Here is a 12,945-nt window from a genome sequence, read left to right as displayed (position 1 = left end):
GAAGAAAATATTTTATTTTTTGTTTTTGGGCCACACCCAGTGGTGCTTAAGGAGTAACCCTTGGCTCTGCTCTCAGGAATCACTCCTGGTAGTGCTGGGAGGAAAATATTGGATGCTGGAGATTAAACCTGGACCCAGTGCTTGCAAGGCAAATACCCGACCTGTTGTACTATTTCTCTAGCTCACCCAAATAGAAGAATATTAAAAAAATATTAACTCCACCTTCCCACTATTTGTCTAAGGTTCTATTATTCTGAAATTTCAATGAGCCTTTTAATGCTCTAAGTAAATACAGGTAATAGAATGGTCTTACTATACCAGAAACTATTGAAAAGTGAGTGCATAGGTGCTTTTGGAATATAGGCCCCAAAGTCTGACCAAGAGCCTGTTACTTAATGCTAAATCCATATGAAACAAATTGATTACTTTTGGATAAAAATCAAGTTTAAATATGTTGGGCAGCATCAAGTGAGATATGAGTAGTGTAGGGTCAAATCCTGGCTCTTAGTCAGTTTTCCTCACTCTGAGCAGCATTTGGAAACTCTTAGGCCTACAGTTGCCTGGTGACAGAGGTAGGGACTCTGATTAGGTCTGATCCTGCTACTAGGATCTTAATCTCTTTTACTAATCACTAGGTCTCATTCCCACATACAATATTTAGGATTTACAGTTTTTTCTTTACAGCATGAGAAAAGAGTCATATCCACTCCAACTGATCAGATTTTATTTCCAAATTAAATAATCACATAAAGTATTTAAATGGTACAAGTGCACTAAAACACATTTCCAATGCACCCAGATTATCAAAACTCTACCTTATGGCCTAAGTTTATGGACAATTTATTTCCATAAAGCAAGTGCTACTTTTTCTCCACCCAACATTTAAAATGAGTTCACCTTTCAGTAGGCCTGAGGATACAACAGATGCAGTAGCAATCTTGGGGGTGGTCAGATTCCACACTGATTCAGGACAGTACATGGTTGTAGACATGGGGATATTCGAACCTGGGGTCATTGTGGTGGGGGCGGTAGGCCCTGAGCTTGTGTGTCTGAGTTTGTGTGTTTGAGAAACAATTGTCCAGGATGTTCAGATGTAGAATTCTTCATTATTATTGTCCCCAAGTCTAGACAGTGTTGCTGGTGGCGTGTCATTTCTGCCAGTTCTCTTGACTTGGGGACTTTGACAAGACTGCTCTGGGGATGTCAATGGGGGTGAGGAGACACCAGAAGTTGGGGAGGTGGCCACGATGGTCACCAAGGAGCTGGCAGGCTCTTTGGTGAGCCAAGAAATGTCTGCCTTGGAGGTATCTGGGGACACCCCACCCCCAAAGTGGTGCAGACCTTCTTTGGAACCCCTGCGCTGGCACAAGAGGTTGCTATAGCTGCTGGTGAGTGGAGCTGTTTCCCTGACATTGTAGAATCTGCTGGGTGCCGAATATGCAGAGACCACAGAGAGGTCAGAGGCAGACAGCTGCAGGCCTGTGTCCACGTCTGTCTCCTGGGCTCCCTCCAAATCATCGATGGACAGGATGACCCCATCCACTGCTCTCTGCACAGGAGTATCTGTGTTTGAAAACCATCGGGGCACAGATGAGGAGGCAGGTGAGGCGCCTCCAATGGGCAAAGAAAACAAGGACTTGCTTCTCTGGAAAGAACAGGGAAGGCTGGGAGGGCAAGTAGCTGGTCCCACAAGTTCTGGCTGCTGACCCAGAGGCAGGTTTGTTGGGCGGAGCCCCATTTGAGAAGTGTCCAGCAGGGGCTGTTGGCTGTGGCCAGGTGGATGACGGGGTGCAGTGGTACTCAGGAAAGGCAGGGAATGAGGCTTTTTCTCCGAGGCAAGATGAATTTGGCCAGGCTGAGAGCCCTTCCTGTGCACCCTCTGTGCCTGTCAGGGAAAGGAGGCATGTCAGGTTAGTGCAAGACTGGGACATGTGGGGATTGACAATCATGTGAAATATATTCTGGCACACAGGATTGGAAAAGCATCACAATACCCAGGAATAAAGCAGCGTCTGCAGATTACAGAGTTTTAATCTCAAACTTTACAGTTTAAGACAGCCTGGATCCAGTTTCTTGAGGAAACATCTCTGAACCTAGGAGATGTGGCCTCTTGTTTGCAACAGGGAATACTACTTCTGTTTTTGTTGTTGATTATTTTTGTTTTGGGGGCCACTCCCAGAAGTACTCTGGGCTTACTCCAAGCTCTGCACTCAGGAATCACTCTTGGTGTGGCTCAGGGGACCAAACGGAATTCTAAAAATTGAACCCAGGTTGGCTCTATGCAAGGCAAACACCTTCCCTGCTATACTATCACTCTCGACACACAAAGAATACTACTGTTACACAAGGTGCTTGACAATGAGAGGGAATGAGAGGGAAGACTTGACTAAACAAGACATAAGAAATAAAAATGAGCATCAATGTCCAGGGAATAGCTGACTAGTTCTCCTCCAATCAAAGAATAATAGTTTGAAAATGTTGCCGATGACAGGGCAAAAGTGATTAGGCTGATGGGTACAAAGAGAGATGCCAGATCAGACAAATGTGGGGCTGACTCTTGCATAAAGGTGACAGCCAGTACACAACTGGTGAGCAGGTGAGAGTAGGTGTTTGACAAGTGAGTGGCTATTAAAAGATGAGAATTTATATTCTGGTCAACAGAAATTTTACTGTAGAGTTTGCCTTTAGAATCTTTTAAGGAAGCAATAGATCATAAACTGACCCCACTGGGGACAGTGGGTATGGCTCTGTTTAGCATGGGATCATCTAATTTATACATTTTTCCAAAGGGTCTGACTGTAGTTTACTCTATTTCCTGGCATCCCTAGCCCATGAGACACTGCTCCTTTCTTATACAACAAATACCAACCTCTCCTATCAAACATGTTTTATAGGCTGATAACCCACAGCTACTGGGTCATGGGATTTGATGCAATGTCATTTTTTGGTAGATACATTACAAAGGATGAGAAACCATAATGGGAAAGGTTGATATTTGACCTGACCCATGAAACTTACATTTCTTTGAAAGTCTGTGAGACAAAGCAGAAAGGCAATGTGAAAGGCTGTGAAGGAAAGACTACACCTAGAATCCTGTGACACAGGGGTCTTCAATAGAGACTGCTGGTGGTTGAACTTTGAGCTAGACAATTGCAGTGCCCCCACTAGCAGATAGCACAGGTAGAAAAGAGGCCCATGAGAGAACCAGAGTGGCTGCTGACAAATAAAGCAGATAAAGAAGAGTGTATGGGCCTGGAGAGATAGCACAGCGGCGTTTGCCTTGCAAGCAGCCGATTCAGGACCAAAGGTGGTTGGTTTGAATTCCGGTGTCCCATATGGTCCTCCGTGCCTGCCAGGAGCTATTTCTGAGCAGACAGCCAGGAGTAACTCCTGAGCACCGCCAGGTGTGACCCAAAAACCAAAAAAAAAAAAGAAGAGTGTATATATGTGTTATGGATGTGTGTGTGTGTATGTGTGTGTGTGTGTGTGTGTGTGTGTGTGTGTGTGTGTGTGTGTGTGTGTGTCTGTAAGCACATTAACAGAAGTTGGAAATAGGTAGTTTGGTTTGAGTATTTTTGTGGAGAATGAAACCTCACCAGTGAAGATAAGGATGATTCTTAATCAACTAGGCCAGCATTTTTCAACCACTTTGCCACAGCACACTAGTGTGCCTGGAGATATTGTCTGGTGTGCCATGGGAAAAATTCCAATTTCATTCGTAACATGTGGCTTCGGCTCACAAATAGACCAATCATTAGATTATTTTATAATAAAGTAATTATAAAATAATTTCTTTGTATACATTTGATTCCTATTCAAGATGATTACTTTATATAGACTCAATATAGGCACGGAGTTAAAATTTTTTAACGTTTTCTTTTTTTTTTTTAACCTGCCCCAACTCTTTTTAACATTTTCTAATGGTGGTATGCCTCGTGATTTTTTTTTTCATGAAAAAAGTGTGCCTTTGCACAAAAAAGGTTGAAAAACACTAAACTAGGCTAGCAGCAAGGGCCTAAGAATGTGGTGCTGCTCTGGCTCTATAGGAAGATGGGAATACCCCAGTGGTGCTGGGTGCCTACTGTACTAACGCCCGGTGTGATCAGTCTTAGAACATGAAAATAGCATTGGAAGGTCACATTGAGATGGAGTATAGTGACACACTGACCAAGAAGATCTTGACTGTTGTTTTAATACATAAATTAACGAGTCCTAGAGTTGGTGTGGGGATGGAGGCCTTTCTTGGCTACACCCGGCTCCTGCAGCCGCCATGGCCTGGCGGGTCTGTAAGTTGCATGGTGATGACAGAAAAATTCACAAAACAGTCAGATGAAGTTTCAGGAGCCAGCCAGCTTTATTTCATGGTCCTAACCTAACATATACATTTCCTCACATGGCTTCTATGCTAGCCTTTTCCAAGCAGCCACTTCTCTGCTCTTTCTCTTGCTCTCTCTGCCTCTGTCTCCCTTTCACCTGCTTCTCCAGGCTTCCTTACTGACTGACTCCCTTTACTGATGCTATTGTGGCTGCTTCTTTGCTGATGCTTTTCTGCAGATGCTGAATCCTTTGCTGACTCTAACTCTCCTTCTTATTCCCCTAGTCCAGTGGTTGGCAAGCCGCGGCTGCCGACCACTGCCCTAGTCAGCCTCCTTTACCTGCCCTTTACAGGTGCGGGCATTTCTGATCATTCAAGTGGGATAAATAAGAAGTTGGGGGTAAAAAAAGAAGTTGGAGAAGGAGATACCCATACTTGACCACCAGAGTTAAAAAAAAAAAAACAAACTCATTATTCTACTGTTGGAATCCAAATGAATCCTCATTAGGTCTCTTGCTACTCTCATTAAGCACTCATAATAAAAGCCTGCTATCCCAGACAGAATTAGATTTTGTCATAACTTCATCATGACTTCATCAAAGCCTGCAGTGAAGAGAAAGATTGATGATGAGCACAGACAATTTCAGAAAAAGTGGGAGATGCAGTATTTCTTTGTTGATCACAGGGGTATCCCCACATGTCTTCTTTGCTTAGAGAAAGTTGCAGTCACAAGGAATACAACTTGAAACGCCATTATTCAACTAAACATGCTGAAGAATGTGCAAAATATCAAGGAAATGAGAGAGCCAAGCAGGTTGCCAGTCTTAAAGCATGTCTAATGAGGCAACAAGATTTTTTCAAGAAAGCAACCAAAGAGAATGTTGCATCAGTTGAAGCTAGTTACATGGTTAGTGAGATGATTGCTAAGGCAGGGAAACCATTCACAGAAGGAGAGTTTGTTAAAAAAAATACATGTTACAGGCTGCAAGTATTATCTGTCCAGAAAACAAATGTCAGTTTAGCAAAATCAGCCTTTCTGCCAACACAGTGGCAGAGCGCATTTCTGACATGTCAAGTGACATTTATCATCAACTGTGTGAGAAAGCCAAATGTTTTGATGCATACTCAGTGCTCTTGACGGGGGCACAGATATAACAGACACTGAGCAACTCACAATTTATGTCCATGGTGTTGATTGCAATTTTGAATTGACAGAGGAGCTGCTCACAATAATTCCAATGCATGGCCAGACCACCGCTAATGAGACATTTTGGCATCTGTGTGATGCCATTGAGAATGCAGGTTTTTTTTTTTTCGGGCCACACCCATTTGATGCTCAAGGGTTACTCCTGGCTAAGCGCTCAGAAATTGCCCCTGGCTTGGGGGGGACCATATGGGACGCCGGGGGATCGAACCGCGGTCCTTTCCTTGGCTAGCGCTTGCAAGGCAGACACCTTACCTCTAGCGCCACCTCGCCGGCCCCGAGAATGCAGGTTTGCCATGGAAGAGGTTTGTTGGAATAATAACTGGTGGAGCGCCATTGATGACAGGGAGGAAAAATTGACTGGTGGCACTTGTTCCAAAAAAACTTGAAGAGGAGGGTGTAGAGAAGGCCATTGCTTTTCACTGCATTATCCATCAGCAGGCCCTTTGCAGTAAATGCCTGCCATGTGACAATGTGATGTCTGCTGTTGTGAAATGCATCAACCAAATCAGATCCAGAGGCTTAAAGCACAGAAGGTTCCATGCTTTTTTAGAGGAAATGGAGTCAGAATATGGAGATGTGCTCTATTTCACCGAGGTACGTTGGCTCAGCAGGGGAAATGTCCTGAAAAGATTTTTTGAGTTGAGAGAAGAAGTGAAAGCCTTCATGGAGAAGGATGGGAATGCTGTTTCTGAGTTGAGTGATCACAAATGGCTCATGGACTTAGCTTTTCTTGTTGACATCACACATAAGCTGAATGTACTAAACAAGATGTTACAAGGCCCGGGGCAGCTTATCAGTGCTGCCTATGACAACATGAGAGTATTCTTCACAAAACCTGCATATGGAAATCCCAGCTCTCTCAGACATTTCTCTCTTTGCCATTTCCCAGCATGCAAGGAACTTGTGGATGCAGGCATACCATTCAGTGGTGAGAAATATGTTGATGCTATTTTTAAGCTAGAGAAGGAATTTGATCACAGATTGCAGACTTCAAAAAGCACAGAGCCACTTTCTACATTTTTGTGGATCCCTTTTCCTTTGATGTGCAAGATGCCCCTCCTGTGCTTCAAATGGAACTCATTGACCTTCAATGCAACTCTGATCTCAAAGCCAAGTTCAGGGAGATTAGTGGAAAAGCAGACATGCAGGGGCAATTTTTGAGAGAATTGCCCCCCAGCTTCCCTGAGCTTTCCCGAATGTTCAAGCGCACCATGTGCCTTTTTGGGAGCACATATTTGTGTGAAAAGTTATTCTCCACATTGAACTTCAATAAGTCAAAGTACAGGTCTAGACTTAATGGTGATCATCTTCAAGCTATACTGAGGGTCTCAACTAAAGCCTCTCTAAAGCCAAATGTGGTTCAAATTTGTGAGAAGAAGCACTGTCAAGTCTCTGGCAGCAAGGAATAGGCAAAAGATGCCATATTCAGAAGAACTGTTCATGATCTTCATTCAATGTTCTATTCATGTTCAGAAAAAATAATTAAAACTGTTAATAATGACGTTTGAGAACTTTTTTTTGTGAAATCCCTTATGCGGCCCTGCCTCACCCCGACTTTGCCTCCTGCAGCCCCCAGGTAAATTGAGTTTGAGACCCCTGATTTACTTTGTAATAAAGCAGCAATGGAACACTTAACTTAGGGACCTATAAAATTTAGGAGTTCGCGGGCCGGGCGGTGGCGCTGGAGGTAAGGTGCCTGCCTTGCCTGCGCTAGCCTAGGACGGACCGCGGTTCGATCCCCCGGTGTCCCATATGGTCCCCCAAGAAGCCAGGAGCAACTTCTGAGCACATAGCCAGGAGTAACCCCTGAGCGTCACAGGGTGTGGCCCAAAAAACCAAAAAAAAAAAATTTAGGAGTTCAGAAAATACAGTGGGTGAGGTGTTTGCATGTAGCTAACCCTTGTTTGATCCACTGTACTGCCCTGAGTCCCACCTGGAGATATTTTTGAGCACCACGTGGATGGGTCCAAAAACAAATTTTAAAAAGTCCTTAGGAGGTCACAGAGTGATAATATAGCAAATAGGGCATTTGCCTTGCACAAGGCTAACTTGAGTTCAACTCCCTGCACCCCATATGTTTTTTCCCTCAGCCCCACTAGAAATCATTTCTGAGTGCAGAGCCAGAAGTAACCCCTGAGTACCACTGAATGTGACCCCCAAACAAACCCCAAAAGGAGTCATCTCAATGAAATTAGACTACAGATCCACATGCAAATCAGGGTTTTGGATCAGGGATATGGCTCAACAAATTGAATACATATTTTGCATGTGGGACAACCAGGTTTGATACCTGGCACCAAAATGTTCTCCAAGAATTTCCATGTATGGCCCCAAAGCAAAATGGAAAAAAATATTTTTGTTTTCAAGAAAAAATTTTCTTCTTTGGATGGTTTTCACTAAAACCCCCAGGCAATAACTAGTTCCCTTTTTATTTATTCATTTGTTTGTTTCTGGGTTACACATATTCTGCATTCAGGGATTATTCCTGGCTGACTTTGAGGATCACATGTGGTGCAGGGAATCAAACCTGGAAAGTGCTCTATCTAAGGCTCCTGAATGACTAATTTCTTTCTTTTCTTTTCCATTAAGTTGTAGGAATTTATTTATTTTATTTTATTTTATTATTATTATTATTATTTTTTTTTTTTTTTGGCCATACCTGGAGGCACTCAGGAGTAACTCCTGGCTCTGCACTCAGAAATCGCTTCTGGCAGGCTAGGGGATTAAATGGAATTCCAGAATCGAATCCGGATCCATCCTGGTTTGGCCGAGAGCAAGGTAAACACCCTATAGTCTATTAAAAGATAATTCATGAAAAAAAATAGAAGGTACTAGAGGAAAGAACTGGGAAATGAACTCTGTACACACACTAAACTAGCGATGCCTCTAATGTATTGATTCAGCAAAAAAAGTCTTTACATTAAAATTCTGCTTTTAATATTTCCCCCACTTTTACACGATTATAAAATAAAAATTAAAAACCTTAAAATCTTGATTATTTTTCTCCTTTTTGGGAACAAATACTCGTTTTCCTCTAGATTTATTAACTTGTGGTACTTGTTTAATTAACTAATTAATTAATCAATTAATTAATGTAATGGTTTTGGGGCCACACCTGGCATCGATCTGGCTCTACACCCAGAAATCACTCCTGCCAGGCTTGGAGGACCATATGGTATGATGGGAATAGAATCCAGGTTGGTCCCGGGTTGCCTGTGTGCAAGGCAAACACCCTACAGGTGTGCTATCACTCTGGCCCATGCAACTTGTTTTATATATCGTTCAAGTGAAAGTGGAGTTTGAAAGAAAAAGATGGATATCTGAAAGGGTACAAAGAGTGATAAGAAAATGGTTTCAGTCACTGATTATTTCATTATCCATATACTCACTCAACCATCATCCCTCTGAGCCTAATTTACACAATCTTTAAGATAAAAAGTGTTTAAATATTTTAAAATAATTAAAAGAAATAAAAATTCATATTTTTAAAGGAAACAATCCGGAAATATTTTCCCATCATGCTTTTCTGCGAACAGGTTTCTGAACCAAAGTCACTACCAATGTCACAACTGCTTTGAGTTTAATGAAAATGGTTTCCCATGACAATAGACAGTGACAACTCTAAGAGGTGTGCTGGGTTTTTGTTCTTGTTCTTAATTTTAAATTTCTGAAATGGGGGGTGGGTAGGGAGTTTAGGAATCTTCCAGACAAGCAATCTATTTCTGTCACTTACTACCATTGTTATGATAGTTGTTGGTGTAGATATTTCTCTAACTGCACTCACTAACCTTTGTGGTAAGCATCGTATCATAGGCTGGTCCTTTTGGCTCTAATCTCTACTCTGGGTATTATATAGAAGTAATTGCAAAAACCTAACTGCAAAAACACATCAATATAATCAGACTTTGTATACAGTAGCTATGAATTCAAATGCTTCAGTGAAACGGTGAATTTGCCTGGCAGAACACTTGACAAATTTTTATCCACTTGCAATCCTAGAAAAAAATGTCAAAACAAATCATACAGCTAGAATTTTGAAATTTTGAAATATTTAAGAATAAGTTGTCCATAGGACAACTGGCGCAGCTCTCCCTTATAATATTCCCAGGATTATCTTTTGTAAAGATGTTGGTTTGTTAGGACTTAATGACTCTTTCCCTCAGGTCTGAGAGCAAGTGAGGCTCACAGTTTATCCATTTTCCCTAGACCATACTGTTACTACTTTCTTTTCTTTTCCTTTTCTTTTCTTTTTTTTTTTTTTTTGGTTTTTGGGTCACACCCAGCAGTGCTCAGGAGTTATTCCTGGCTCCATGCTCAGAAATTGCTCCTGGCAGGCACGGGGGACCATATGGGGAGCCGGGATTCGAACCGATGACCTCCTGCATGAAAGGCAAACGCCTTACTTCCATGCTATCTCTTCGGCCCCTACTTTCTTAAATTAAAAACATATTGAAGTGTATTTGGCTTATGACTTTAGTTTCAGAAATACAATTTGGTTCTCTGCAATACTGTAAAATGATGACAATAAGATCAATTAATAATAACATTTTGATTTCTTTGGAAGTGATAATTCGATTTTGGTGTTCCATATCTTCTTGATTTAGCTTTGTGAGGTTATAGAAGTCCAAGAATTTATCCATTTTTCCCTCTTGGCATAAAGATTTTTTTTCCCTTTTTTCTGATTTTGGGCCACACCCAGTGGTGCTCAGGGGTTACTCCTGGCTATCTGCTCAAAAATAGCTCCTGGCAGGCACAGGGGACCATATGGGATGCTGGGATTTGAACCAACCACCTTAGGTCCTGGGTCGGCTGCTTGCAAGGCAAACACCGCTGTGTTATCTCTCCGGCTATCTCTCCGGCCTCAGAATCTATTATGCTGAGTGAAATAAGTCAGAGAGAGAGAGAGAAAAAACGCAGAATGGTCTCACTCATCTATGGGTTTTAAGAAAAATGAAAGACATTCTTGCAATAACAATTTTCAAACACAAAAGAGAAAAGAGCTAGAAGTTCCAGCTCACCTCAGGAAGCTCACCACAAAGAGTGATGAGTTTAGTTAGAGAAATAACTACATTTTGAACTGTCCTAATAATGAGAATGTATGAGGGAAATGGAGAGCCTGTTTAGAGTACAGGCGGGGATCGGGTGGGGAGGAGGGAGACTTGGGACATTGGTGATGGGAATGTTGCACTGGTGATGGGTGGTGTTCTTTACATGACTGAAACCCAAACACAATCATGTATGTAATCAAGGTGTTTAAATAAAAAATAAAAAAAAAGATTTTCAAAGTAATCTTTGATGATTCTTTAAATTTCTGTGGTATCTGCTGTGATGTCTTCCCTTTCACTTCACTTATTATGGTTCTTTCCTTTCCTCCCTCCTAACTCTTGCTAGTGGTTTATTGATCTTGTTAATTTTTTTCAAAGAATCAGCTCTTGGTTTTATTGACCTTATGGATTGCATTTTTGGATTCCAGTTCATTAATCTCTGTTCTAAGTTTTATTATTTACTTTCTCCTGCTTATTTTGTGCTCCTTTTGTTGGTCACTTTCCAGTTCCTTAAGTTGTGTGGTCAAATTATTTATGTGGCCCATTTCTTCTGTCTTGATGAAAGATATTCCTTCTTGATGAATGAACTTTCCTTTTAACCTCCACTTTTGTTGTGTCCCTCAAGTTCTGGTAAGCCATGTCCTCATTCTCATTTGCTTTTCAGGAATCTTTTAATTTCTTCTTCGATTTTATCTCTGGTTGTTCAGTAATGAGCTATTTAATTTCCAGGTGTTTGAGTGAGTTGCTTCTCTATTTGTGATTTTCTATTTCAGTGCATGATTACTGAGAAGATAGTTGGTATGCTTTCCATCATCTTGACTTGTGGAGGTATGTTTTATGGCCTAATATGTGGTCTATCTTAGAGAATGTCCCCTATTCACTAGAGAATAATGTGTATTTGGCTTTTTGAGGATGAATAACTATATATATGTATATATGCATAGCTATACATATATTTTTATGATTAAAGCCATTGTATATATAGAGGATGAAAACCATAAATACATAATGCACATACTAACCCCATTTCTTCCATTTCCTCCTTTAAAGAAAGTACTTTCTTAGGACACTTTAGTCTAGTTGGTATATTAAGAGGTGAAAGAGGAGTGTTGAAGTCTCCAACTACTATTGTGTTGTTATCAGTGTTCTTCAATGTATTAGCAGTTATTTTAAGCATTTTTATGAACCCTCGTTAGGTGCATATATGTTTAGGATGTGTTCTTCCTGATATACATATTGCTCTATCTTTGCTGTCTATCTCATAACTTTTTTCAGCCTGAAGTCTATGTTGTCTAATACTAGTCTGACAATCCTGACCTTTTTGAGGGAGTTGTTTTCTTGAAGAATTGTCTTCCAACCTTTGACTTTGAGTCTGTATTTTCACTAACTATTCAAATATGTTTCTTCCAGGTAGCAGAATATTGTGTTCAATTATCTAATCTATCCTGTCACTTGGTGTCTCTTAATTGGGTAAATTTAGCCTATTGATATTGAGAGATCATTGTCATGGAGTTTTGTTCCATCTTTTTGCAGGAGGTTGGAGTGCTTGTGGGATTCACATGGTCTTAAAGTAGTCCCTTCAGTTCTTCTTGTAAAGATAGTCTATAAAATTCCTGAGTTGTTTATCTGTGAAGTTACATAGCACTCCTTTAAACCTGAATTAGAGCCTGAATGGCTCAAGTATTCTTGGTGAGGCATTTATTATATCACTGAATTTTTTCCATTATATCTCACTATTTTCTTCAGGCATGGAAGGTATTATTTGGTAAATCTGCTATATATCTATAGGTGCTCCTTTGGATTATAATTTTCTTTTTAGATCTTGATGCTTTCAATATTCTTTTTTTTTTTTTGGACCACACCCGTTTGATGCTAAGGGGTTACTCCTGGCTAAGCGCTCAGAAATTGCCCCTGGCTTGGGGGGACCATATGGGACACTGGGGGATCGAACTGTGGTCCTTCCTTGGCTAGCGCTTGCAAGGCAGACACCTTACCTCAAGCGCCACCTTGCCAGCCCCAATGTTTTCAATATTCTATCTCTATTGTTTTCATCAATCGAATTAAGATCTGTCTTGGTGTATTTATATCTGGATCTTTTTAAGTCAATACCTTCAGGTCACCTAAATCTGCATACAAGTGCTCTTGAACTCAAGCAATTTCTCAGCAACAATGTCTTTGACTATTGCTTCTTTATCAAGATTGTCTTCCTAGCTCTCTGGGACCCCTCTATTTTTGTTGTTGTTGTTGCTGCTGCTGCTCTACACTTGGTGGTGCTCAGGGTATATTCCCAGCTTTTTACTAAGGAATTACTCTTGTAGATGCCTGGAGGACCATTTGGGATGCCACGAATTGAACTTGGATCCACTGTGAGCAAAAGG

The 12,945-nt window shown here is 41.2% G+C and overlaps 1 protein-coding gene across 1 annotated transcript in view; it reads right to left on the bottom strand.

The window, feature by feature from the left end:
- Nucleotides 1-808: 808 nt before the first annotated feature.
- The window catches only part of FAM124A (family with sequence similarity 124 member A), a 90,597-nt gene continuing 78,460 nt past the window's right edge, over nt 809-12,945 (bottom strand). The window contains exon 4 of the mRNA XM_049778786.1: nt 809-1,885. Within this exon, the coding sequence (XP_049634743.1) occupies nt 1,088-1,885 (798 nt within the window). The 3' untranslated portion in view covers nt 809-1,087. The remainder of the gene's footprint in view (nt 1,886-12,945) is intronic.

The sequence above is a fragment of the Suncus etruscus genome, chromosome 8 (assembly GCF_024139225.1).
Source record: "Suncus etruscus isolate mSunEtr1 chromosome 8, mSunEtr1.pri.cur, whole genome shotgun sequence".
Taxonomy (NCBI): Eukaryota; Metazoa; Chordata; class Mammalia; order Eulipotyphla; family Soricidae; genus Suncus; species Suncus etruscus.
This window is presented reverse-complemented; position numbering and strand designations above follow the sequence as displayed.